At 46.7% G+C, this 25,866-nt stretch overlaps 1 protein-coding gene across 1 annotated transcript in view; it reads left to right on the top strand.

Moving 5' to 3' along the window:
- The window catches only part of Srd5a1 (steroid 5 alpha-reductase 1), a 39,858-nt gene extending 14,656 nt beyond the window's left edge, over positions 1–25,202 (top strand). The window contains exons 2-5 of the mRNA XM_041632020.1: positions 4,319–4,485; positions 11,025–11,126; positions 19,014–19,164; positions 24,008–25,202. Of these exons, the coding sequence (XP_041487954.1) occupies positions 4,319–4,485; positions 11,025–11,126; positions 19,014–19,164; positions 24,008–24,074 (487 nt within the window). The 3' untranslated portion in view covers positions 24,075–25,202. The remainder of the gene's footprint in view (positions 1–4,318; positions 4,486–11,024; positions 11,127–19,013; positions 19,165–24,007) is intronic.
- Positions 25,203–25,866: the final 664 nt, after the last annotated feature.

The following is a 25,866-nucleotide window of genomic DNA, read 5'->3' as shown; positions in this document are numbered from 1 at the left end:
AGATTAGTGACAATACAGTAGCCCCTTAATTTTGGTTTTTCTTCTGTCCCATACCAGGTGGCTCTTCTGACATGAGAGAGAGATTTTGGATTTTCTTTTAACAAGCATACTTGGGTTTAGAGAAGGAGACACATCAACTCCAAAGCCAGATTTAATTTTTAAGTGTATTGGGACTACCAAAAGACAATTTACCTTATATGTCTGTAGAGAATTCTATTCTGTTGTAAATGTGCTATACCACTAGGCCAATTTATTCTTTTCCCTGGGACATTTTATCTTGATTCATCTGATATCTGATATCTCATTTGTCTGTTTAGTGGTCTTCAAATTACTTAGTAGAATACTTTTGTTCTTCTAGAACGATAAAACCAAAATTATGCCTTAACCCTAACTTTGGGAGCTTCCCTTTCTTGGCAGCTTATATCTGATTAAATGAAAGGCATATTAGTCTTTTAAGTTAGTTTAGATTGAATGGCGACCCTGTTTGATGATGAACTATTGCCTCTCCTAATCAAGAGGTCTCTCTTGTTCAAATCCAATATTTATCAATCTTGATGGTATCCATAGCTTTTCTTCTCCTGTGGAAACAAAAGTAAAACTTCTTCCTTAATGTAACGCATCCTGGTTTCCATTCTGAGGTCAACGCATCTTTGAAGTGTGATTTAATGCAACAGTTTTTTATACTCTTCATTGTCTCTCCACAACTGTCATTCCTGTCTCATAGCATTTAAAATTTTTAAAGTTAATAAAGCATTGTGTAATCTATCTCCAGAAGTCTTTATTACCCTTTTCTGTTTATTAAGCAAATCTTTTAAAGTGTCATTAAATATTTCTATAACTGTTTGCCCTGTAGAATTGAATGGTATACCTGTAATATGCCTTATGTTGTAATATGTAAAAAAAATTGTTTCATTTCACTAGAGAAATATGCTGGAGCATTATCAGTCTTAATTTGTATGGGTATTCTGATAGTGTCCATAACTTGTAGTAAATGTGTAATTACAGAATCAGCCTTTTGAGAACTCAAAGCAGCTGCCCATTGAAATCCTGAATATAATCTGTGGTATGGTGCACATACTTTAATTTTCCAAACTCCACAAAACAAAGCGCATCCATTTGCCAAATTTCATTTTTTTGAGTGCCTTTGGGGTTACTTCTTGCAGGTAATAGAGTTTGGTTATACAAAGAACAGGTAAGACATTTTCTTATGATTCCAACTATATTAAGAGGTTCTAGAAAATCTAATTAATGTTGTGATATATACTTTTGACTTTTGAATGGTATCCAAATAAGGGTTTTGATCCACTTTACTTTTTCCCCCGACTTATAACCTGCCTTTCCTGATTTGTTTACATCAGTATAGAATGTATGGCCTCCAGAAATTGATTTTCCTCATACAATGTGAAAAAGGATCCAATTAGTTGTTTTTATAAACTGAAGTCTTTTGCTTTTGGAATCTTTGTTGCTAATCTCTTGCCCAAAATCACTGCAAGTTCTTTGTCAGTGTTCATTTCTGTACCCATAATGATACATTTTAGTAAAAGGTACCACAATTTATGGTGGATCTATTCCTGCTAATTGATGAAGCCTCAATTTTCCTTTCAGAATTAGTTCAGAAACCATTTCTATATAGGTCTTTAATTTTTTTCTCTTTGTGGTAAAATATCCATTCTAAAGTATTATCTTTTCTCTGCATAAGAATTCCTGTGGGAGAATGAGCAGAAGGTTGAAGGACCAGGATACATTCCAGCTCTGGATCCACGCCATCCACATAGGCATCCTGGAACTTTCTTTCTCCCAGAGCCATGCTCTCTTAGCCTCAGCTGATAATTTTCTTGGCCTATTTAAGTCTTTGTCACCTTGTAATATTTGAAATATTATCTGTGTCTGAATCAGCTAGTAATATGTCATCCATATAGTGCTAAATTGTAGATTGAGGAAATTATTTATGAATTATTTCTAATGATAATTCAAAATATTGAGACAAGGTGAGACTGTTTAACATTTCTTGTGGAAGAATTTTCCACTGATACCCTTTAATAGGCTTGGAATTATTATGAGAAGGCGCTGTGAGGGCAGACTTTTCTCTATCCTGTTCTTGTAAAGGTATAGTAAAAATGCAGTCTTTTAAATCAATCAGTATAATAGACTGTCCTTTAGGTAGTAAAGAAGGCAAGGGAATTCCAGACTGTAGAGAGCCCGTTAGCTGAATCACCTTATTAACAGTTCTCAAGTCTGTTGCCATTCTCCTTTTTCCAGATTTCTTTTTAATCACAGATATAGGAGAATTCCAAGGACTGGTCGATTCGTCAATACGTTGAACATTTAGCTGCTCCATTACCAGCTTTTCTGGTGCCTGTAATTTTTCAAAGGCTATTATTTCACTCAGACAGGTTTATCCGTTAACCATTTTAAAGGTCGGCCTGTTGGTACCTTGGAAAGATCAACAACTATTGTCCCCTTCTCATGTACAACCTGAGTGGTCAGTGACTGATCTTGATAATACTTTAATTCTCTCAGTATTTCTCTCAGAAGCATTCTTTATTTTATGGTTGGTTTCTGAGATTAGAGGGCTGTTAATCTGTGTTTAACAAGCCACAGGAAAGAGTAAGGAGGGGCTTAGAAAGATCACAGGTGTTTTTGGTCTTAGAAGGCGGAGAGAGAGGGTCAGCTCATTGTTCCTCCACTGCTCTGTTGATTCAAGGTTAACTTTATTAAACATCTTGGAGTATAACAGTACAATCAAATATCCTGAAACAAGTGACGCCCTTCCCAGACTGACGGATTAGGAATATCAGATGCAGCAAGCCAGAGAAGCAGGTCAACAGAGTAGTACTTCACCCTCAAAATGTCCCAATCCACCTTTGCCACTGAATTCAGCACTGCACTTAGGACTGAACTGGGGAAAACTGATGAACGCTTGCTGTCTGTGATTCCGGTATCCTGGAGAAGTGGCCACCCACAGAGCTACCCACCTCAGCGTGTCATTCACCCCTTGGAAATATTCTGTGTACATTTTAGCTTCTTGATTTTCTTTCCTCTTTTTGAGCCTTTCTTTTGCATCAAGACTGGAACACAAAATGGGTTTTGTTCAGCTCAGCCGTGTGCATCTCCTATGAGCCAAGGATAGTTGGTACTTTATTGCTGTTGGTTCATTGTCAAGATTCAACCAACTCATGTACTGAGATATTGTAGAAAAATTACATCTGCATTGAATGAGCATGGAGTTTTTATTATGTTAACATTCCCCGAATAAAACAACATAACACCTGTTTACATTTGGTTAAATTGTGAGTAATCTAGAAAATATACTGAAAATGGGACACACATTTTATTACGCAATTGTGTATGAGTTGAACAACCAATAATTTAGTGTTTGCAGGGTTCCTGAAACCAGTCTCTCCAGGTCAGGGGGACAAATATAAACAGAGTGTGTGTGTGTGTGTGTGTGTGTGTGTGTGTGTATGTGTGTATGTATGTGTGCGTGCACATGTGAATATATGTGATATGTGTGCCTGTGGAGGTCAAAGGACAATCCTCGGGTATTATTCATCAGACACCATCTACCCTTGTGTGGTGTGTGTGTGTGTGTGTGTGTGTGTGTGTGTGTTAGGGTCTCTGGCCTGTGGTTTTAAATACTAACACACTGGGAGCTAGCTCATTTGGTAAAGCGATAAGCACTTGTTTTGTAAACACAAGGCCCTGAGTTGATCCTAGAACCCACTTTAAAAACTAGACATAGAGTGTATGCTGTCACCGTCACTACTGAGGTGAGGACCAGAGCATCCCTGAGCACTGATTAGGCTAAGGTGACCCAGGATCTCCCTGCCGTGGCCTCCCCAGTGCTGGGGTTGTAAGTGCCCACTTTTTTTAACAGATGAGTACTGGGGGTTAAACTCAAATTTTTGTGTTTGTAAGACCAGTTCTTTACCAACCGGTTATCCCTTTAGCCACCAGTAAACTGTATTTTAACGGGCATATCTTCTTTTAAATTTTTAACTATTATTTTAAATGATGTGTGTGTGGATGTGCAGGTGCCCACTGAGGCCAGAAGTGTCAGATTGCTTTGGAGGTGGTTTCAGGATAGGGGGCCTTTCTCCGTTTTTCTCTTAAGTGGGCGCATCTGTTTCATGGTCTGTATAATTAGAATCCTGAGTACAGCGATTGGTGAACACGAGCGATGCAAAGTTACTCCTTTATCTAAAAGCCTCTGAACCAAGGATGGCGTCTTTACAAGAAAGCAAACCCAAGTCATCACAAACGACGCAGAAACAGACCCTCTCATTCTTAAGTTTGTTTCTCGCTTGTGTTTCCTAAGGACTCTGGTTTTCTCGGTCCTGATCCGAGGAGGGAAACCCACGCCCCTGATTTCCTTTATTGGAGCAGTGCTGTTCTGCACCTTCAACGGCTACCTGCAGAGCAGGTACTTGAGCCAGTTTGCTGAGTATGCGGACGACTGGGTGGCCCAGCCCTGTTTCCTGACCGGTGAGTTCACAGAGATCAGCCCTTCCACTCAGGCCCAGAGGTTTCTATCACAAAGCTCAAACTAGAGAAGGAATCACAAGGAGCCTCAGTAGGCTCAAAGCAGGGAGGAGGAGACTGTCTCTGCCCAACCCAGGTACTTTGATCCCAATGGCACTGAAACGCATACTGTAACACTGAGAACTTAGAAACAGTTGCAAGCTGCATCCTGGTAAGGGTACTTGATAATACAATGGCTGCTTCCGACTCTGTTTGTCTGTGCCACCAAAATCTGGCTATCAAGAATAAGAGATGGAATTGCTTTTCTGTCTCCCTCTTTGTTTTTTTTTTTTTTGGAGGGGGATGAGTTTCAAATGCTTATTTTTGAATTTATCTTTTGAGAATTTCATACATGAGTGTTATAGACTTTCCACCCCTCCCTCTTCCTCCTCCAACTCCTCTGATGCCTTCCCAACTTCTTCTCAACCTCCTTTTCTTTACTTATTGTGACACACATGCACACACACACGCAGGAAACCTACTGAATCCATTTACTGTCATATATGGGTATGTGTATAGGACCGACCACTTGGGGTCGGATAACCTATGATGGAGGTAATCCCTGGAGAAAACCCGCTCTTCCTCTTCCGCAGCCATTGGTTGTCTGGAGCTCTTCATCTTATGACATTTCCCCCAACCACATTGGCATGCCACCTGCTACTGCTATTCATTATGCAAGTCTTATTTAGATGACCATATGTTGAGATTCCATGGGTGCACCTTCTGTGTCAGGACTAGAAGATACTATGTCACACCTGATGTCCTGGTTCTCTGGATCTCACAGTCTTTACGCCCCACCTTTCTTGGTGTTCCCTGAACCTTAAATGTCGTGTTGTGTTTCGGATGTATCAGCTGGAGCTGGGCCCTCCATAGTCACTTGTTCTCTGCATTTTGAGAGCTGTAGATTTCTGTAGTGGTCTCTGTCTGCTGCAAAAAGAAGCATCTTTGATGAGGGATGAAAAGCTTTATTCACCAGGCTGAGCTGCTGTACAGGCTGCGTGACCCCGTGTGAGGACAGCATGAGGGGGTGTAGTCCTAGAGAGGTCAGCACACTGGGCTGCTGCACAGGCTGCATGTTGAGTCGCTTCTGTGCTAACAGCCATTCATTTGCCAGTGTGCTCACTGTCTGAAGCAGCCCATTGGACACATCTCCTTCCCTCACCTTTGCAGCTGCCTAATGGCTGTTCGCAAGCCTTTGACTTCTCCACCACTAAGTGGAGAGACATGAAAGCACAAGCAACATGCCCAGCAGGAAGCGGGCCAGATGGTCTCATTTATATGTGGGTATCATTCAGTGTTGCTTTGCGAGGAGACAGGAAGCTGTGTGGGTAGGTAGTTGTCCTTAAGCTAGTTACCGCCAGGAACAAAACTCTAACAAAAAAATTTCCCTAACAGTTGTTGTTGGAGGCTGCTAGTTAGTTCTCAGCTGCTCATCCCCAAAATAATCCACATAGAAACCATATTATTTGCAATATTGTTTGGCCAATAGCTTAAGTGTATTTCTGACTAACTCTTATATCCTAAACTAACCCATCTCCATTAACCCATTTCTGTTAGTCTGTATATCACCACGTGGGTGTGGCTTACCAGCAAGGTTCCAGCTCATCTGTCCCTGGTTAGTTTGAAAGATTTGCTGCCCCAAGCAACAATCAGAGGACTGTGGAAGTGCACAGCCTGCCACAGACTGCCAGTGCACTCAAGGAGGCTGAGGCAAAGGGGGGAAGCTTTGAGAGCAGAGTGAAGGAAAGTGTGCCAGGCATTTACAAAGATAACAAAGATATCTAGTCAGCATTAACTCTTTCTGAGGCGGTCCCCACACGGACACATCCCCTAGATGTTTCAGTGACTCTGGAAGAGCCAGTGTCCTCCTTCCTACATGTATATGTGCATGTCTTCCCCACTCTCTTGTTCCTACATGTGTACATGCTTGCCTCCCTCACTCTCTTGTTCCTACATGTATGCATGCATGCCTCCTCTGCTCTCTTGTCCCTACATGTGTGCATGCATGTCCTCCCAACTCTATTATTCCTATGTGTATGCATGCATGCCTCCCCCACTCTCTTGTTCCTACATGTATGTATACATGCCTCCCACCACTCTTTTGTTCATATGTGTACATGTGCATCCCCTCCCCAGCTCTATTGTTTATTGTTATTGATAAAGCTTGGCAGAAGTGGCTCCATTTCAACTCTGGTAATGTGTCAGTTACTAATCTCCTTAATGTGACAAAATGCAAGACGGAAGCAGCTGAAGGAAGGAAGGAAGGGTTTATGCCGGTTCACAGTGGCAGGAGCACTAGGTAGCTGGTCACATGACATCCACAGTCAGGACGTGGAGAGAGGTGGATATTGAAGCTCAGCAGGCTTTCTGTTTGTTCAGCTCATGACCTTAGCCCATGGACAGTGTCACCTGTATTCATGGTGCATCTCCCCATCTCTGTTAGAGCTGAAAGGAAAAGGCCAGAGCTGGGCTCCTAGGATCTACCCTTTGCCCTCTAGAGGCCTTGTACACTCAGGGACCCTCTTACAGATGTGGCCAGAGGTTATTTAAACCTCCTCCTTTCAGCAAATGGCATGGTTTTCCTGTTCATGCTGCGCTTGTTAGCCCACTTTCAGAGCTAACAAGCCAAGCTGCAGCCTAGATGCTTTCCTGTCTTCAGATTCCTTCGGCCAAACAAATTAGCCCACTGCCCTAGAGTGCTCAGAAATGGGGACAGACCACTCCAGCCTATTAAACCATAAACAAACTTTAATCCAAAATTAAATCAAAAGAAAATCACCATGCGGCACAAAAGCTTTCAGTTGGAACCATAGTCAGAGTTTGGGGTTCTGAGATTATGGGTGGTTTCTGAGCTCCGCTTTTATAATAAGAAGTAAGCGTTAGGTAGGCATGGGCAAACAAATTCTTACAGCCTCAAGGTAAAAGTTAGATACAAATTGCTTTTTACAATACCCACTAACGCCGGGCGATGGTGGCGCACGCCTTTAATCCCAGCACTCGGGAGGCAGAGGCAGGCGGATCTCTGTGAGTTCGAGACCAGCCTGGTCTACAGAGCTAGTTCCAGGACAGGCTCCAAAGCCACAGAGAAACCCTGTCTCGAAAAACCAAAAAAAAAAAAAAAAACAATACCCACTAACATGATTTTCGACTACTTTAGTGTTTATTGGTCTGCGGCTTCTTCTGTGCACCCTAATGGTATTTACAGAAACTTCACTTTGCTCAGCTTTCCATAGCAGGGAACAGAAAGTCCAAACTGTTGTTAAGGTTGCAGAGAGCCTTTGTAGAAACAAAAAAACTAATCTTTGGTCGCAGACCGACCAAAGTAAAGAAACCCATTGATGACAGTTAATCCCTATTTGCGGACAGAGCTGGTGACCATCAGCTGCCATCTCCTTCAGACGTACAAATTTGTATTTCTGCATTTCTACATTCCTATTTCTGGAACCTACATCTCTTTGTTTCTGTTCCTGGATCCTTCCAACTCAGCTTCCTCCTAGTTCCCGGGACATGGTAGAATGCTGCCAGTCTTGGCCAAGATGTAGCGAGTCGCCTCTAGCCCAGTTCCTGCTCCACACTCCCATTGTAAACCGGTTCCCCCTTAGACAACCCTGGTTTCTGTTCCAGTTGGTTATCGTTCTCCTTGCTGTAACAAGAATCACGATTTGAGAGGACAGTCCCTTGTGTGAAGGAAGGCCTGAGGCACGAGGTGAGGTGTCAGCCGTCAGAGGCAGAGAGATGAATGTGCTGATTTCACTGACTTCCTCCCTTTATTTAATCCAGGACCCCAGGCCACATTCAGAGTGGATCTCACTCCATCACTCACACATGTCTAGCAGTCTGTCCCCTGGGTGCCTCTGGGTCCTGTGGTTATAACTGTCACAGATACATTTGTAAAGACTTTCTATGATTTTTAAATCCCACAAATTAAACTCACTGTGTATCTTAGGTGCACACAAATGCTAGTTTTCCTCAGTCCCCGCACAGAGTACACAGCTAGTCTCTCACACGGGAAATAGGGTGCATAAATAAGGGATCCAGACAATCTGATTTTCTTTGTGACTTTATTTAAAAGCTAAATCACGGAAATCATGTAAACATCTAAGACTCCAAAATAAAAAGAACTACTGAGTCCATTATAATCACCAGGATCCAATAGATCTTACCATGGCATTTGATGTATTTAGGGGAAAAAGGACATTTCTGGTAGCAGAGTCAGGGTGGGAACCCAGGAACCTGCTCTGACGGGTCTGCATACTTTCGGGGGGGGTCCTGTGACCTGGCAGCGGGTCCAAGGGTCGACACTCTGCCAACTGCACGTGGACTGGTAATAATTGCAACACTGTTTGGCCTTCAGATTTGTTTGTTTGTTTTTGTTTTTTTATACATTTTTTATTGATATTTATTGAGTTCTACATTTTTCTCTGCTCCCCTCCCTGCCTTTCCCCTCCCCACTCCAGTCCTCTCCAAACATCCCCATGCTCCCAATTTACTCAGGAAATCTGATGGAGGAAGGCCATCAGTTAATTAAATAAAGAAACTGCTTGCCCTGATAGGTTAGAACATAGGTGGGTGGAGTAAACAGAACAGAATGCTGGGAGGAGAGGAAGTGAGCTCAGAGACGCCATGTTCCCCTCTCCCGGGCAGACACGATAACTCTGCTCTCTGAGGCAGACACATGAAGCTCAGACCCAGGATGGACATAGGCTAGAATCTTTCCCGGTAAGACTGATGCTACACAGATTATTAGAGATGGGTTGATCGGGATATGAGAATTAGCCTGTAAGGGCTAGAGTTAATGGGCCAAGCAGTGTTTAAAAGAATACAGTGTCCGTGTAATTATTTCGGGGCATAAGCTAACCAGGAGGCCGGGGTGCTGGGGACGCAGCCCTGCCGCTCTTATTACAACAGAGATCTTGACTTTTTCTACTTCTCATGTAGATTAGATCTATGTAAGTCTCTCTTAGTGTCCTCATTGTTGTCTAAGTTCTCTGGGATTGTGATTTGTGGGCTGGTTTTCTTTGCTTTATGTTTGAAAACCACCTATGAGTGAGTACATGTGATAATTGTCTTTCTGTTTCTGGGTTACCTCACTCAAAATAATGTTTTCTGGCTCCATCCATTTTCCTGCAAAATTCAAGAGGTCGTTATTTTTTCTGCTGTGTAGTACTCCATTGTGTAAATGTACCACATTTTCCTTATCCAGTTGAGGGGCATTTAGGTTGTTTCCAGGTTCTGGCTCTAACAAACAAAGCTACTATGAATATGGTTGAGCACATGTCCTTGTGGCATGATTGAGCATCCTTTGGATATATACCCAAAAGTGGTGTTACTAGGTCTTGAGGAAGGTTGTTTCCCGATTTTCTGAGAAATCGCCACATTGACATTCAAAGGGGCTGTACCAGCTTGCACTCCCACCAACAATGCAGAAGTGTTCCCTTTACCCTACAGCCTCTCCAGAATAAGTTGTCATCAGTGTTTTTGATCTTGACCATTCTTACAGGTGTAAGATGGAATCTCAGAGTTGTTTTGATTTGCATTTCTCTGATGACTAAGGATGTTGAACATTTCATTAAGTGTCTTACAGCCATTTTAGCTTCCTCTGTTGCTAGTAGTGGTGGCCTTCACGTTTTTAATATCTCAGAAAAATCCGATTTTGCCTTTTTGTATCAGAGTCTTTTATTTTTCGGTAAAACTGAATCTTGGTGTTTTGCCTTCTCTGACTGAAGTTAACTGGGGTCATGCTGATGCTCTCTGTGACCGGGACTTCTGAGAACCTCTGTCTCTTCTAACATCTTGCTGAAGCAGATGCAAACCTATCTTTAATAAAATCTCACACTCTGCTTCATAAAACCAAAAAAACTCCCGAGGATTTGAAGGATCATCCCAGGGAGAGGAAGCTTTTAGCTAGGTGCTGGGGTGCTAGCCAGAACCTTGTAATTTCCAGGCCCTGGGGATAGGAGGGAAGGGAAAGGGTGGCCAAGCGGCACAGGAAACCTGACTGGGGAGCTGGTAGCAGACTGGTGGGGTGAAAACTGGGGATATGCTCTGCAGAGCTGGGAGGGAGGGACAGAAAAGGACCACAGCTGGGATCCGAGGCTCTGTTCTTCAGGGGTGGGGTGTGAGGCCAGCAAATATTTGCCTCTTCCTATATGAAGGGAAGACTCTTGCTTTTCCTTAAGCAAAAGGGGAGGTAAACATCCCTGCAGCCTAGTTTCCCTGTGCCCGGGCCATATGTCCTGTTTTCTGTTCCTGTCATGGTAAAAACACAGACTGGAACCACACGTGTTTTGCGTAGAATAGATGTCTGTAACCGTAGTCAAGGAGGCAGGCAGCCCATCGTTGTGGCTAGCACATGGCCAGCACGGGTGCTTGTGGTGTTTGCTGCCGGCCATGGCTCCTGCTCAGGCTCCCCCAATACAAGGAAGGCAGTGTTCTGTTCAGTTGAGCATGGCTTTCTTCACTCCGGCCAGCGATTAACCATAATAACCTTGTTTGTTCTTTAGGTTTTGCCTTGTGGTTAATAGGCATGGTGGTAAATATCCATTCCGACCACATCCTGAGGAATCTGAGAAAACCAGGGGACACTGGATACAAAATTCCCAGGGGTATGTACTGAGATGCGTTTTTCATGGAATCTCCCTCTTTAAAACCATATAAAATACTGTATGAGATTAGAAATACACTTAAAATACATTAGTGTGCTTTGGTAGTTTAAATGTAATCAGCCCCCATAATCTCATAGGGAGTGGCACTATTAGGAGGGGTGCCCTTGTTGGAGTGGGTCTGACCTTGCTGGAGGGGCAGGCTTTGAGGTTTCCTGTGCTCAGAATACCACCCAGTGTCCCAGTCGACTTCCTGTTGCCAACATGTCTGGAAGAAGTAGGACTTTTCACCCCCTTCTTCAGCACCATGTCTGCCTGCACGCCGCCATGATGATAGTGGACTTAACCTCTGAAACTGTAAGTGAGCCCCTCAATGAAATGTCTTTTTGTAAGGGCTGCTGTGCTCATGGTGTCTGTCAAAGCAGTAGAAACCCTAATCCAGGAGCTTCCAGGAAAAGCTGTCAGTAGCAGACAGTCTTGAGTGCGAGCTAGACCTCGGAGGCACTGTGTAACAGTGTGTGACTGGTACCCCTCAGACTCACTCCGACTCATGGCCCGTGGTCAATCTGAAAACCTTGAAGCTGTGGGTTCTGTTTCATGTTGTTTTGGTATGTTGCAGCCAAGTCCCAGAGGCACCTCTTTCACCCACAATGTGTAGCCCTCGTGGCAGCACCATGCCCAGGGGAAAAGGTGTGCAAAACTCGTGGGTCTCACAAGGAGCTCACAGAAAGTGGAAGTGATGCTCACGGTGAAGGAGTTGATAGCTGAGCTCACAGAAAGTGGAGGTGACGTTCGCAGTGAAGGAGTCACTAGCTGAGCTCACAGAAGGTGGAGGTGATGTTCACAGGGAAGGGGGGAGTCGCTAGCTGAGCTCACAGAAAGTGGAGATGACGCTCATGGTGAAGGAGTAGATAGCTGAGCTCACAGAAAGTGGAGGTGACGCTCACGGTGAAGGAGTTGATAGCTGAGCTCATAGAAAGTGGAGGTGACGCTCACGGTGAAGGAGTAGATAGCTGAGCTCACAGAAAGTGGAGGTGACGCTCACAGTGAAGGAGTAGACAGCCAGCTCCCAAAGAATGACACAGAGACTTCTTATTAATTATGAAAGCTCAGCCTATAGCTTAGACTTATACCTAATTACCTCTTATGGCTTAAATTAACCCATTTATTTTAATCTGTTGTAGGAGGCCACTTGTTTTTTCCAGGCCTCTTAGCCCTGGAATAATCACACAGAAACCATATTATTTAAATCACTGCTTCGCCCATTAGCTCTAGTTCTTATTGGCTAACTCTTACATATTAATTTAACCCATTTCTGTTAATCTGTGTATCACCACGTGGCTAAGGTTTACCAGGTAAAGTTCCATCTGGCTCTGGCAGGGCTACATGGCTTCTCTCTGACCCCCGCTTCCTTTCTCCCAGCCTTCCCGTTAGTTTTCCCTACCTAGTTCTGTTTTTTTGCCCTATCACAGGCCAATACAGTTCCTTTATTCATTAACCAATAAAAGCAACACATAGACAGACGTACCTACCACACCAATCTGTGATCTACCACATGATGTCACCTCTCTTCCATCTTGTATCCCCTGTTTCCTCTTGGTGTCTCCTGCTGTCTCCTGTGCACTAGATCCTCCTCCTCTTCCTTTCTCTCCCTGGAAATCCCACCTATACGTCTTGCCTAGCTATTGACTGTTCAGCTTTTTATTCCACCACTCACAGCAAATACATTTTCCCACAATGTACAAATGTCCAACAACACTCCGCGCTGGTCTTAGAACAAGCTAAGCAGAGCAGCAAAGGCTGGTGTCTCCCCAGACAACAGCAGATGCTGGCTGCCTGGAAAAGGCATGGTGGGAACCATGAGACTAGGCAGGCATCTCCTCTCAAGTTCATTGTTCTAATCCTTTAAGTTAAGGTGCACACCAAGGACAACAAAAACAACCAACAGCTCTCTCAGAGGGACATAAAATATGGAAATGAAGTCTAAGAGACTCGAATTCATGATAGCTGCACAAAGTAAGGGGGATGGTGGGCTAGGTGGTCCTAGTGGAGGACACAGAACACACCCTGAAAACTAAGATAAGAAGGCCCTGGCGGAGAAGCCCAAGCCTCCAGCCTGCCTTTCAGAAGAGCTCGCCATATGCCAGGGAAAGCAGACAGCCCCCAGCTGCACCTGGAGAATCCTTGGCTTGTGGCTGCTCAGATCCTTGAGTGCCGGAGGAGAAAACACGGGCTTTGGCCTTTGCATTCCTTGCATATAGGCTCTCAGGGGTTTTGAGGGCCCAGGGCACCGGGGATGTGGCCGCCAAGGTTCTGTGACAGCTCTGTTTTAAACCGACCAACTTCTTGCACGTTCTGACTTTCAAGGGGCTTTTTCAACATGTGACAGTTGACATGGCTGTGTTTTCTCATGCATGGTGGTGTCTGTGCTTAAAGATTGAGCCATACTTCACAGAGTTGTTTACCAGAGGGAATAGCTACTCTGATGTCACCAGCCAGGGCCACATGATATTACTTCGCGGGTCCCTGCAGGAGCAGGCTTAGATGGGGAAGTATGATCCCTGCTTGTCTGCACACGCCCCTGCAGAGAAGGCGCCTGCCCAGACCACACCACCCAGATCGGGACAAAGGGCAGGCGCTGTGGGCTGTAGGTGACAGTGACTATCCACGGCCTTTCTGTGGTTGTCGTTCAGTTAAGATATTTTTTAAAGTATGTAAACACCTGATGGGCTGGTTAGCAGGCCCCAGGGATCCTCCTGTCTCCAACTCTCCAAAACCCAGATGACAAGCATGTGCTGCCGTGCTGGGCTTTTTGTGTGGGAGGTGGGAATTGAAACTAAGTCCTTGTGCTTACAAGACAAGGGACTGTGCCATGTGACCCACCCTTACGCTTTAGAAACTGGCCTGTATTAATGTAATGGGCAGTGCATTCATTTGTGACAGTTAAACACACTTGACATGCACTGTCTTGTGACATGGCATTCTTGCACTGCCCGTATTAAATCCCTTTAATCCCAGAGTGGTGTCTGGGATTCTTAGCTAGCCACATGCTCACCAGCCTCTGCCCCCACACCCAGGTGCTTCCGCCAAATAGTGAGCGCTCCACAGTGGACACTCAAGAGGGACGGTCAGTTAGTGACCTGTTGCGGCGTCCACCCCAGGTTGGAGTGGTGTAGCATTTGAAGGGGGGCTGCAGATGTGCCCACTTGGAGGATTCAGGCAATTTTTGTTATTATTATTATTAATGTGGGTGTGTGTATATGTGTGTGCGTCACACTCATGTGCTACACCACATGTGTGGAGGTCAGAGGACAACTCAATGGAGTCAGTTCTCTCCTGCCACCCTGTGGGCTCTGGGGATTCAACTCGGGTCATCAAGCTTGGCAGCAGGCCCCCTCACCTGCTCTGGGCCACACTTCCAGATTCTGGCCTTTCCTTACACACTAGGCCCAGTCTCCCCTAGACACTACTTATACCCTGAGTCCCTCGTCGTATCCCTAAAACTGTCTTTTTCAAGACAGGATCTCATGTATCCTATGCTGAGGTAATGGTCATGTACCACCACATCTAACTTCTTTTCCTGTGGGGGTGAGTGAGACAGTGTCATCCCAAGGAAGTGTCTGAAGGACTAATTATCCAGACTCTGGCCGCAGATGCATGCAGACAGGAATTCTTAGAAGTACAGAACCTGAGAAACGTGTGCACATGCGCACACACACACAAGCACACACCTTATACTAGGACCCCTAGAATTTGAAACTGACTTGTGTTATGTTAGGTCACTTGCCCTCTTCACTTCCCCCTCTCCGTCAGTGACATGTCCTTGCACAGTCCCAGGGCTTTGAACCTGACAGAGTCAGTGAGGGAGTGAAGAAAAAAGACAGACACAGTCATACAGAAAACCTGGGATCCTGTGGACTGGGCTCTCTGGTGGTGAAAATGCAGTTTTCCGGAAGGGCATCGTGTTTATTATATAGGGTAGAATTGAGAGCCGAGGTTATTGCATAGGCTGATAAGGACCCAAGGTGTATGGTTTACAGCTGGATCAGAGAGCGAGGCTTGACTGATCAAGTTGGGAGGTCTCTCTAAGGGAGAGGTCTTTAGGCCTTAAATATCTGTGGGGAGAAAGCTGTGGTGGTAATTTTCTTCATACACTGTCAGCAACCACACACAGACCAGAGGAGGGCTTTGCCACTCCCGTAACACTGAGACCCAGTTCCTTGACTTGACCACGCCCGTGTCAATACACATTGTCTCATGGTGTCACACACTCGGGCTTCCTCAGCTCCCTGCACCTTGGACAAAGAGTTAAGAAGCCCTGCTGTGCTGTGTGGCCTTGTACCTACAAGGTAATTGAAGAGTCCTGCCCAGTACCTTGCTTCTAGGCATAGGCCAGATTTAACACTAGGTGATAGGAACTTCCTCTCAAGGCCTGAAAACCAGAAGTCAGAGATTTGGGGGATTAGAAGTCTTTGCCTTCGGGCCTTTCCTGTGCTGCACAGCAGTTTCTCTTATGGTCTCTCATGTCTTTTCTGAGAACTAGGCCACCTCAGCTCTCCTGGGGCCCTGGTGTGCTTTGGTGGCCTGACCAGAGCTGGTTTCTGGCATTGGTTTTATGACTTGAGAGGTGACCACCTATTTGGTTGTTTGGTTGGTTTGGTTTTTCAAGACAAGGTTTCTCTGTAGCTTTGGAGCCTGTCCTGTAACTCTCTTTGTAGACCAGGCTGGCCTCGAACTCAAAAGAGATCTGCCTGCCTCTGCCTCCCAAGTGCTGGGATTAAGTCACCTTTTCAAAACAAGGTCCACAGCAGCTTCCTACCCCACTTATCATGGGTGCAGAGTCTCTGGCCTGCCTTCGTCCTGCCTTGCTCAGGTGCAGGAATGTGCTGGCTATTGCTCTCCGACGTGGGGTCTTTGCTGTGGCCTTGTCTTGCCCAGAACATACACAGTAACTTCTGACCAGACTGTCACCTCCTTAGCAAGACCTACTTCCTACAATTCTGTCATGAGTCCTTTCTACCTCATCCCAGTGTTCCCATGCCCTGCCCTGCCTCTCTGGGCTCCTCAATCAAATTAGTCTCTTCTCCTGTGTGACTGCCCTTCTTTGTTACATTGGAGTTCATGACCAGATGTGAGAAGGGGCTTGACTGAGTGCCTGGAACAGAGCCTGGCCTGGGGCAGGGGCTCTGTGTGGTTTGCAGAAGTGAGTCTGTGCTTGAGACTGAATTCCCCTTACTTGGCCATAGGCTCCCTATCAGCCCCCCACCCTACCACACCCATCACACACACACACACACACACACACACACACACACACACACACGCACAGAGAGAGAGAGAGAGAGAGAGAGAGAGAGAGAGAGAGAGAGAGAGAGAAGGAGAGAGGGAGGGAGAGAGGGAGAGAGAGACAGAGGACAGGGGTCCTGCTCCTACTGCAGCTGCAGCTGTGGTTGAAAGAGTCGGGACTTAAAGCGAGGAGCCTGTCAGAACAGATAACTGCTAACTGGAGTCTCTTAATTTCATAAGCTTCTCCATTTTGGTTGAGCTGCAATGGTTCCAGTAACTACAGAGATTTGGTTTCTCGAAGTAAATTAACTTTGTCTTTAGATTTCGTGGCTGACCTGCCCCTTGAACTTCCCAGTATGCAGTAATGGCCAACCAGGAGAGTTGGTTTATCATCACCTTTCTTTAACTTGCCGCTCCCTGGTGACACCTAGCTGTGGCCACCACGGGCCAAAAGGGGAGACTTCCCACTTTCTCCCCTGCCCTCCACATTTATCCTGTATTGTTGTAGCAGCAGCAGGCTGTGTTCCTGCTGCCCCAGCTCCTGGCCACGGCTAGCTTATGCCCTGAAATAATTACACAGAAACTGTATTCTTTTAAATACTGCCTGGCCTATTAGTTCCAGCCTCTTATTGGCTAGCTCTTACATATTGATCTAAACCATTTCTAATAATCTATGTAGCCCACGAGGTGTCTTACCAGAGAAGATCTTAACCTGTGGCTGTGTCGGGTGGGAGAATTATGGTGACTGCCTGACTCGGCTTCTTTCTCCCAGCATTCTGTTCTGTCTACTCTGCCTACCTAATTTTCTGTCCTATCAGGCCAAGCAGTTTTCTTTATTAGTTAACCAATGAAAGCAACAGATAAGATACAAGACCCACCTCCATCACTGTATTACTAAATGACAAAAGAAAGAAAGAAATGAAATGGAAAGGCAGGGACATGATTGCTCCTCAGTATGTACATGGGAGACCATAACCAGAGGCAGGGACCTGACCAGGCTGAGCTAGGCCTTGTGGGGAGGGAGGGGGAAGGAAGAGAGAGAGGGGGAACCAGGTACAGCAGTCTGGAGGCCAAGGGTACAAAAGGGGCGGGTAACCAAATGGTTAGATTATATAGAAAGGACAGCCCACAGCCCCTGGGTTGGAGAGTTCAGGGTAGGGAGCTATACAGAAGGAGCCTGGAACAGCAGGGGCCGAGGGATGCTGGGAGAACCTGGAATCCAGGTTCACTTTGGTGTGGTAAATAGGCACCTCATTCATTTTACCCAGTTTGAGACTTGAGAAGTACAAACCCCTGTTTGTTAGTAAATGGTGAGCTCTCAGATTCTTATAGAGCTTTCTCTAGGTCTCCCCACCCTGTAGCGCCCCACCCCACTCCCCACAGTAAAGGCCTGTATTGTCCTGCGTCTTTCATCTCTTGTCTCTCCTTGCTGACTTACCCTGCTTCTTCCTCTCCAGTTCCTGTCTCCAACCCCTCAACTCTGTTCTCCTGAGTGGAAAGTTCTCTTTGCCTGAGTTACTCATCTGCTAAGTTTGAATTGCTTTCCTTTCTCCAGAATCTTCTTTTCTAACCAGCCTGCAGGTGGACTCCCCAGAAACCATAGTGTTCCATGGAGAGTTTCCCCAAACAGAACCATTAGCCTCCCCAGTGGAGCAGCCCCTGGCGTCTGAGCCACTGGTTGGAGACTTGTCTTCCTTTTCTATTGGGAAGACTCTTTCGCACCCCTCCTTGTGGCCATTGCCCCGCAGTCCTCTGACTGCCTAGACAGAATCTCTCTACTCAAGTGCAGCCTGGCTGAGGTGTCTGGACTAACTCTGGCCAGAGGGGTAATTCTGCACGTTTAAAGGGACCTTACATTTCCTGGCCTTACATTTGCACACCAGAATATCACCTGACGTTTCCTTCATTCAGGCCTCTATCTCTCTCTCTGCCTCTGCCAGGCTCTTTGCTCATCCTCCTCTGCCTCTCAGAGTCTCCTGTCGGTGTCCCAGACCTGACCCCCTCCGAAAATCGCCATCTCCCTAATGTCTGCTGCTTGCCAAATCTGCTTCTAAGATTTACTACAGAAAAAGGCTATTTCCAAATCCTGCTGGCGGAGGAGAGCAGCCTTGAGTGACCTTAGCAAAACCTGTTTCTCAACCAGACTCCTGCTGTGATCAGATCAAAAGGCTTTTAGTGACCCCTGCCTCCCTGTGCCTTGGCAGCTTCCCTGCCTAACCTTCCCATTTCTTTCTTCTTTCCTCTTCCCACTCCTTCCCCGCTGGCCAGCCTAACCCTGGAGCAGCCATTCTCTTCCACAGGGTTCTCTAGCTCAGACCCTGACTCCAGCAATGTCATGTGGAAAGCTAACCACTCCCCCCGCCCCCTCTTCACATACCCTGTGTAGGAGGTAACCTTTCGCTGATCCGCCTCCCCGCAAAAAAGGCCTGTACTGTCTTTAGTCCTTTGTCCCTCTGTCTGTCATTCCATCTCATTAACCTTTCGGTTAACGTTCTTCCAGAGCTTTCTCCAGCAACTGAACGTGTGCTCTACGGATGGCCCCCAGGATCACCCAGTGTCCTGCTAGGTGCTGTTTGTCACCACCTTTTCTCTCTCTTCTCCTAGGAGGCCTGTTCGAATATGTCACTGCAGCCAACTACCTTGGGGAGATTGTGGAGTGGTGTGGCTTTGCACTGGCCAGCTGGTCCCCCCCGGGCGGAGCGTTTGCTCTGTTCACGATCAGTACGCTGCTCACCAGGGCAAGGCAGCATCACCAGTAAGTTTGACACCATGTCTTCGCGATCCCAGTTTGTTCTTGGACTTGAGCGTAGCCGTTTCCAGACCTGACTTCCATGGTAATAGTGAGCCGCTAGCCCCGCTGCTTGAAGGAGAGAGCTAAGGGAGCAACCCTGCGGCTTTGGGGTCCTCCCTTGTGCCAGCAGGCCAGTGTCTTCCCATGAAGAGGGAGTGACAGAAAGAGAGTCAGAGGCCACCGTGCCTTTGTCGCCGTTCTGTCGCTGAGAAGCAACATCACTATCAAGGCGACACTTAGGAAAGAAAGCATTTAACTGGGAACTTGCTTACAGTTTCGGAGGTTCGATCCGTTAACGCCCTGGTCGGCATGCAGGCAGGCACTGGAGGAGTGGCTGAGAGCCACTTCCTGCTCTGTTGACTTGGGAAGGATGACTGGACTTGACAAGGGCTTTGGAAACCTCAAAGCCACACCTTGCAATACTTTCAAATACTGCTACTCCCTGGTGGGTAAGCATTCAAGTGTCTGAGCCTGTGGGGGACAATTCTTATGCAAACCCCCATACCCTGAAAACCCCCAGAGCTGCCGAGAAAGGCAGAGGTATAAAAGTACCCGGCAAAGGTTTATAAAAAGGAATTACATTGTCAAATGGCCAAAAACCAAAGAGGAGACTGCTCGTTGTTGATGGATTGCCAAGTCCATTGATCTGACTTCAGAGAGAAGAACAACATTTATCCTTTGTCCTATTGGGATGAGAGAAACCTAGGCTGGGCATCTGTTTAAAAGATTCTAGCAGCCAGGCGGTGGTAGCGCAGGCCTTTAATCCCAGCGCTCGGGAGGCAGAGGCGGGCAGATCTCTGTGAGTTCGAGGCCAGCCTGCTCTACAAGAGCTAGTTCCTAGACAGGCTCCAAAGCTACAGAGAAACCCTGTGTTGGAAAAAAAAAATAGATTCTAGCTTAGGTATTTTATGGGGCTTCCCCTTTCTCCTCGTGCTAGTTTATGAACCTACCCCATGCCTTCTGTTCTTTCACCTCACACTGCATTCTGCAGACAAGTGGCGTTCGCTTTCCTAGTCTACTTAAGTCCCTCTAACCCTCCCAACCTCCTCATCTCAGGGATCAGCACCCGCTGAGAAGGGGCAGAGTCTACCAGCTGTGCAGCTCTGGAAGAGAAAGAACTCTGAGGAGGCGACTCCTGGGCTGGTCCTGGTGGCTTTGGTGGAATTTTGGCAGGCAGTGTATCTCAACCTCTTTCTGCAGAGCCATCTGTAGAAGCAAAGGGCCAGATGGCACAGAGAGAATAATGCTAGAGGCCACCTTAGCGTAACCCAGACTAGGCCGGCCATTGCCCACGATGTCCCACAGCCAAGGCTGGTCTTGAGAGTGATGAACCGCATCTCCTTTCAGGCACGTTGGTAGCTATTGGTGTGGCTAGAACCACAGTGAGCGATGTCTCCCAGAGACATCTACTATTTGATTATTAGGTTAAAATAATAGTGGACCTATCGCTCTTGGCTTCACATAGGTGCTGCAATGTTGAATTGAGCCCAATGTCCAGGTAGTATTTTTCCCTAAAACCTCAAGGAATACATGCCAGTCACAGTCACCCCAAGCTGTTCCTTCCTGCTGGGTGTTTAGGACCAAACCTGTAACCATCCACCTGCCAACTCAGAAACATTTCTCGTCATTCTGATTCTAAGAGGGAAGAACCAGGGCGCAGTTAAAACCAATCACAGCCAAACAAAATGTCCACTAGTATAAATAGCTCATTACCCGATAACTGGGATTCACTCGGAGTCTCCTGGGCTCTAAAGGGTGCACACAGCTTTGCTAATACAGCCCAACTCTGCCCTGCACAGCACACACGGCTCTTCTCGTTGACTCCGGCCAACTTTGCTAACACAGCTGCTGCTGTCCTGGTGGCCATCCACAGTCCTGATGCTTTCTGCAGCTTTCTGCAGCTTTCTGCAGCTTTCTGCCACCACAGCAGGACCATGTGGGAGACCCTGCACATGACCAGTGTGGGGCTACCAGCGTGACTTTCAGCTTTGACCTCCTTGGGACCACAGTCTCTGTGTGCTGATGCACTCACAGGTGATGGACCATGACACTTGGATTCTGTGCCAGCACTTTTCTCGAACAAAACAGGGACCAAGAAAGTCCCTCCCGACATTTGAATATGAAATACACAGAAATGGGAAATAAATAATTCAGATTTCCAAATGAAAGCCTTACTAGTGTTTTCAAGGAATTCTTTATGTTGCCAGGGACATCAGGGTCCCTTCTCAATCTCATCAATAAAAATTGTCAAGTGGCATTGGGAGGAGGCTGGAAGACAGTTTTATTAGGGCAGGCAAACTGTGCATCGTGGCAGCCAACTGGGGGGTGAGGAGGTCACAGAGGAGAGGAAGAGAGACCAGGATGCAATGGGAGGCGGTGAGCAGCTTACATGGAAAGCACAGGGTGCCCGAGAACACAGGCGTAGGCTTTGACCAGCATCAAAAAGGAAGAAAAGGAAGAGAAAGAGAGTTACCCTTTTAAGCTCTGGAAGCTGGCACACTTGGCAAAACCGTGTGCTGGTGGCATGATCAACCGCACTGAGGGCTGGCTTCTCGGAGCGGAGAGTATATTGTCTCAGGAAGGGTTAATCATTTCTCCTGTCCCTTTAACATGGCTTTAGGCAAATGTGACTTCCTGAGGGTCGTTGGCCAGGTGACTCACAGGCCTGACTGGATGAACTGCGTCAATAGTATGAACTGTTCCACGCAGTGGAGTAGATCAGAATGTAAGGCCCCACCCAAGGCCAGCCGCAGATTCCGATCCCTTGACTAGCAGTCACTTTCTCAAAGGCCCTCTCAGCAGAGCCCCGATAACCTCAGGGGCCTCCAGAGCTTCTGTAACATTTTCCCCCTTAGGAATAAGGAGCTTAAAATCACTTAGAAAATGGGCCAGCGTTGGGGGCGGGGGATGCATATAACCACGCCCACCATGAACGGGTTAGCATCTGAGCTAGAGTTTCTGTCCTGCCTCACAGACTCCAGGCAGGGTGCTCATCTAGGAGGAGCGAAGAAACCAGAGCGCCCCCTGTTGCCCAGAGAACTGAAGCCATTTCTTGCTTCTGACCTTGAAGAAGGGCCTTTGCAGTCCCCACCCCTAAACTGCTTAGCCAGTTCCTATCCAGGTCCTCATCATTTGTGGAGTGTAGCACGAATAATAAAAACCCAGAGACAAATATGGGGCTCAAACTGAGGATCAGAAAAGCAAAACAGCCAGCTGCTAGAGAAGTCTTACTCTGCCAAGGCTGGGCGACCACAGACGGAGTCCCAAGCCTCTGTCTCCTCCCGTGCTATATGACTTCTGAGCTGAAGATGCTTTTGTTGAAATTGATGTCAGTGTGGGGTGATTTTGAGTCCTAAGGAGTAACTCAGTTTTGTGACAGTATGTTCATATATTTGTTGGCCTTAAAAGCTGAGGACAAAATAATTATCCCTTTGCACAATCTTGTCATGTTACCTTGGCTGGTTTGAAATTAAAAATCCTATTGCCTCAGCCTCTCACGTAGCCAAGAGTATAGGCATGTTGTCATAGGGCTAGCTTAATATATGTATATATGCATATACGTAAGAGGACTTAATATATGTATTATGTATATATGTAAGAGTGGCCAAAGTTACACAGTGTCCTCCAGCAGTGTCCCGAATCATATAACCAGTGTATACGCTCATCTTCACTGACTTGTGCTTTCATGGCTGCTCTGCCCTTGCCCTCCTGAGACCACTGTCATCTTCGGTAGGCAGAAGAATCAGCCTCTATCAACGTGGGGCATCCTGTACAGGTATCCCCAGGGCGTCTTAAGAAGGAGCTGTGCTGAGTGGGTACCTTTTCTGCACTGGTGACTATTGACAAATTCTGGGAAAGACTCCTGTCACAGGGTCCCATGCAGAGAGGTGACAGGATGCAGAGGCCCCGGCAAGCTTCTCGTCCTCATTGCTATTGCGTGCACAGCAGATGACAGTGACTGGCAGTCGGCCCCACGGGTTGTCATTTCTGTAGCTCTGGACTGCAGTTAGATGCACACAGACAGCGCCCTTCACGGCCTCCCCTTCTGCTCAGTGTATTTCTGCCGCACGAGTAAATGATTGCTTCCCTTAACATCATCCGTGCCTAGGGAAGCTTCTTTTTACTGACTATTCCTAAATCCTGTAAAGAAAATAAAAAGACTTTCTGGAGATGAGGTCTCATGTGCTGATGCCCAGGCCACCCTCCAGCCCAGTCTCTCAAGGCGCTGCCACTGTAGGCATGTGGCATAGCTAGGCGCCTTCGTGTCCGTTCTGATTCTGCCTGTTTCGTCGTCGGCCTCCCCAGCTGGCTGCCTGTACTCGTGCACTGAAAATACTTGCTTCAAGTGAAGAGCCGAATGGCCGACATCACCCATTGTACGTTTAGTTCACGTCAGCGTCCCTTCCCAGAAAGGTGAATTACGCAGAACACTTCTGAGACACATTTGACACTTAAAATTATTCACGGTGTGGATAAATGGCAAGTCCTTATTGCTTAAAAAAAAAAAAAAAGCAAAAACAGAAAACAACAACTCAGGGCTGACAAGATGGCCCCTGGTAGGCTAAGGTGTTTGCCATCAACCCTGAGAATATGAGTTCAATCCCTGGCACCTATGTGATAGAAAGACAGAACTGATAACTCAGAAAGTTGTCTTCTGACCACTGTGTGTATACATAACAGACACAAACTTTTAAAATGTAAAAAAACACCTAGGTATTTGTTGCATAATCACTTTCATTACCATCTTTGAAAATGCTTAAATGACAATATGAATTGGTTTTCTAAACGCTTTTTTCTCTCATTTTAGGTGGTACCATGAGAAGTTTGAAGATTACCCCAAATCGAGAAAAATTCTAATTCCATTTGTGTATTAATGTGATGTGAGCGACATCGTCCTTGAAGAGCTCCTTCCTGGCGGCGACGTCTCTCTGGGCAATTATCAATGAACTGTTTTCCTTAATTCTGCAGCTCCACTGTTTTCAGGAAGGGCTATGGGGGTTCTCATCCCCTGGTAAAGGAGTAAGCCAATCATAGAGTAATCCTACTGTGTGCTGTTAGGGACGGTGCTGCCTGCCAGACCAGGATTGGGGAGCACTGGGCCATTGCAGCTGTCTGTGCCTTCAAATGTGCCTCTTTGCCGTTTTGGTTTTGTTTCTTTGTTTATATCTAGATTTTTGTTTGTTTGTTTTGCTTTAGGTTTTTTGTTTTTTTTCAAGACAGGATTTCACTGTGTAACCCTGACTGTCCTGGAACTCACTCTGTAGACCAGGCTGGCCTCCAACTCACAGAGATCCGCCTGCCCCTGCCTCCTGAGTGCTGGGATTAAAGATGTGCGCCCCCACCACCCATTATTTGTGCATTTTTGAGGCCAAGTCTCACTGTGTAGACCAGGCTGTCCCTACACTCACAGAGTGATGAGAAGCCTCTCGCGTAAAGGCATTCGCCTCCGCCACCCCATTGCCACCAAACCTGGCAGTGCCTCTGGGTTCTGTGCGGCAGAAGTGGAAGAAGAAACCACTGATTCCACCACCTCTTACAACCAACCAACCCTGCAAGGAATGCACACAGGACAGCAGGAGTCTCCTGACTCCATGGATGTGTGTTCTGCCTGTTCAGTCCAGGCCGGAGAGGCCTGGGGCTGCGGGAGTAGTTGCGGCCAGGGAGAGATCCCAGTCCACTGGCTGGCCTTCACTGCAGCTGCTCCACTAGACCCCGAGACTAGGGAAAGGCCTCTTTCACTCAGCTCTCCCAGTGACATGCTCCTATAAACATGCTATAGTATCACCACTCACTCACTAGCCCTGCTTGGGTCTTCCTTTGGTCTAGGCGGAACTAGAAGTCTTTAAGGCACTTAAAACAATATCTTTATTATTATAAAACAAAACCTCAAAACAGAATTCCTTATTTTGAATGCGCCCAAAGACCAATCATGGCCCATGCCAGAAATGCCAGCACTCGGGATGCGCGCCTGAAAAATAAATAAATAATTGCCAATACCGACACCAATTGACTACCCCTCCAAGGAAGTAGCTGCAGGTAATAAAAGACACCGTCTACCCAAATACGAGCTTGGGAGAGTGGTCCCTAGCCGGGACCCTAACTCCACAGTGGCTCTTTGCAGTCTATGAGCCACAGGTGAAGAGCCATCCCCTTTAAACAGACCATTCCCCTGGGGCACTGCACTCCCTGCTGCCCGTCGTCATCAGGGGAAGCGATGGGACAGTGTGCCCTCTGACCCACAGAACATGCTGCATTGGGACCTCCCAGCGACCTGATGGTGTGCACAGAGCCCCCACCCACCTTTCCTGTGTGCAGCACCTACTTTCCCTGCCCCCACCACCTGCCTTCCTCGGGTCCACCTCCGGGTGTCCACCTACCTGCCTGCCCTGTGGCCTTCCTAGCAGGGCTTCCTCTTACACACAAACCAATCTCTGTGGGTCTGGTGTGCAGAATGTCTGGAGTTGACACAGAAAACGTCAGGGCATGGCTGTTTCATTTCAACAAATTCAGACACTAAATTCGTCATCATCAGGGCAGGCAGCATGACAGCATGCAGACAGACATGGCACTGGAGAAGTAGCTGAGAGTCTTCTGTCTTGCAGACATGTAGGCAACATCAAGTCAATTGGGATGCTGGATGGTATCCTAAGCATAGGAAACCTCAAA

Source organism: Microtus oregoni, unplaced genomic scaffold (genome assembly GCF_018167655.1).
Source record: "Microtus oregoni isolate MIOR12 unplaced genomic scaffold, Mior012 000040F_ref0000088, whole genome shotgun sequence".
Taxonomy (NCBI): Eukaryota; Metazoa; Chordata; class Mammalia; order Rodentia; family Cricetidae; genus Microtus; species Microtus oregoni.
The sequence above is the reverse complement of the archived record's forward strand: the minus strand, read 5'-3'. Positions and strand labels throughout refer to the sequence as shown.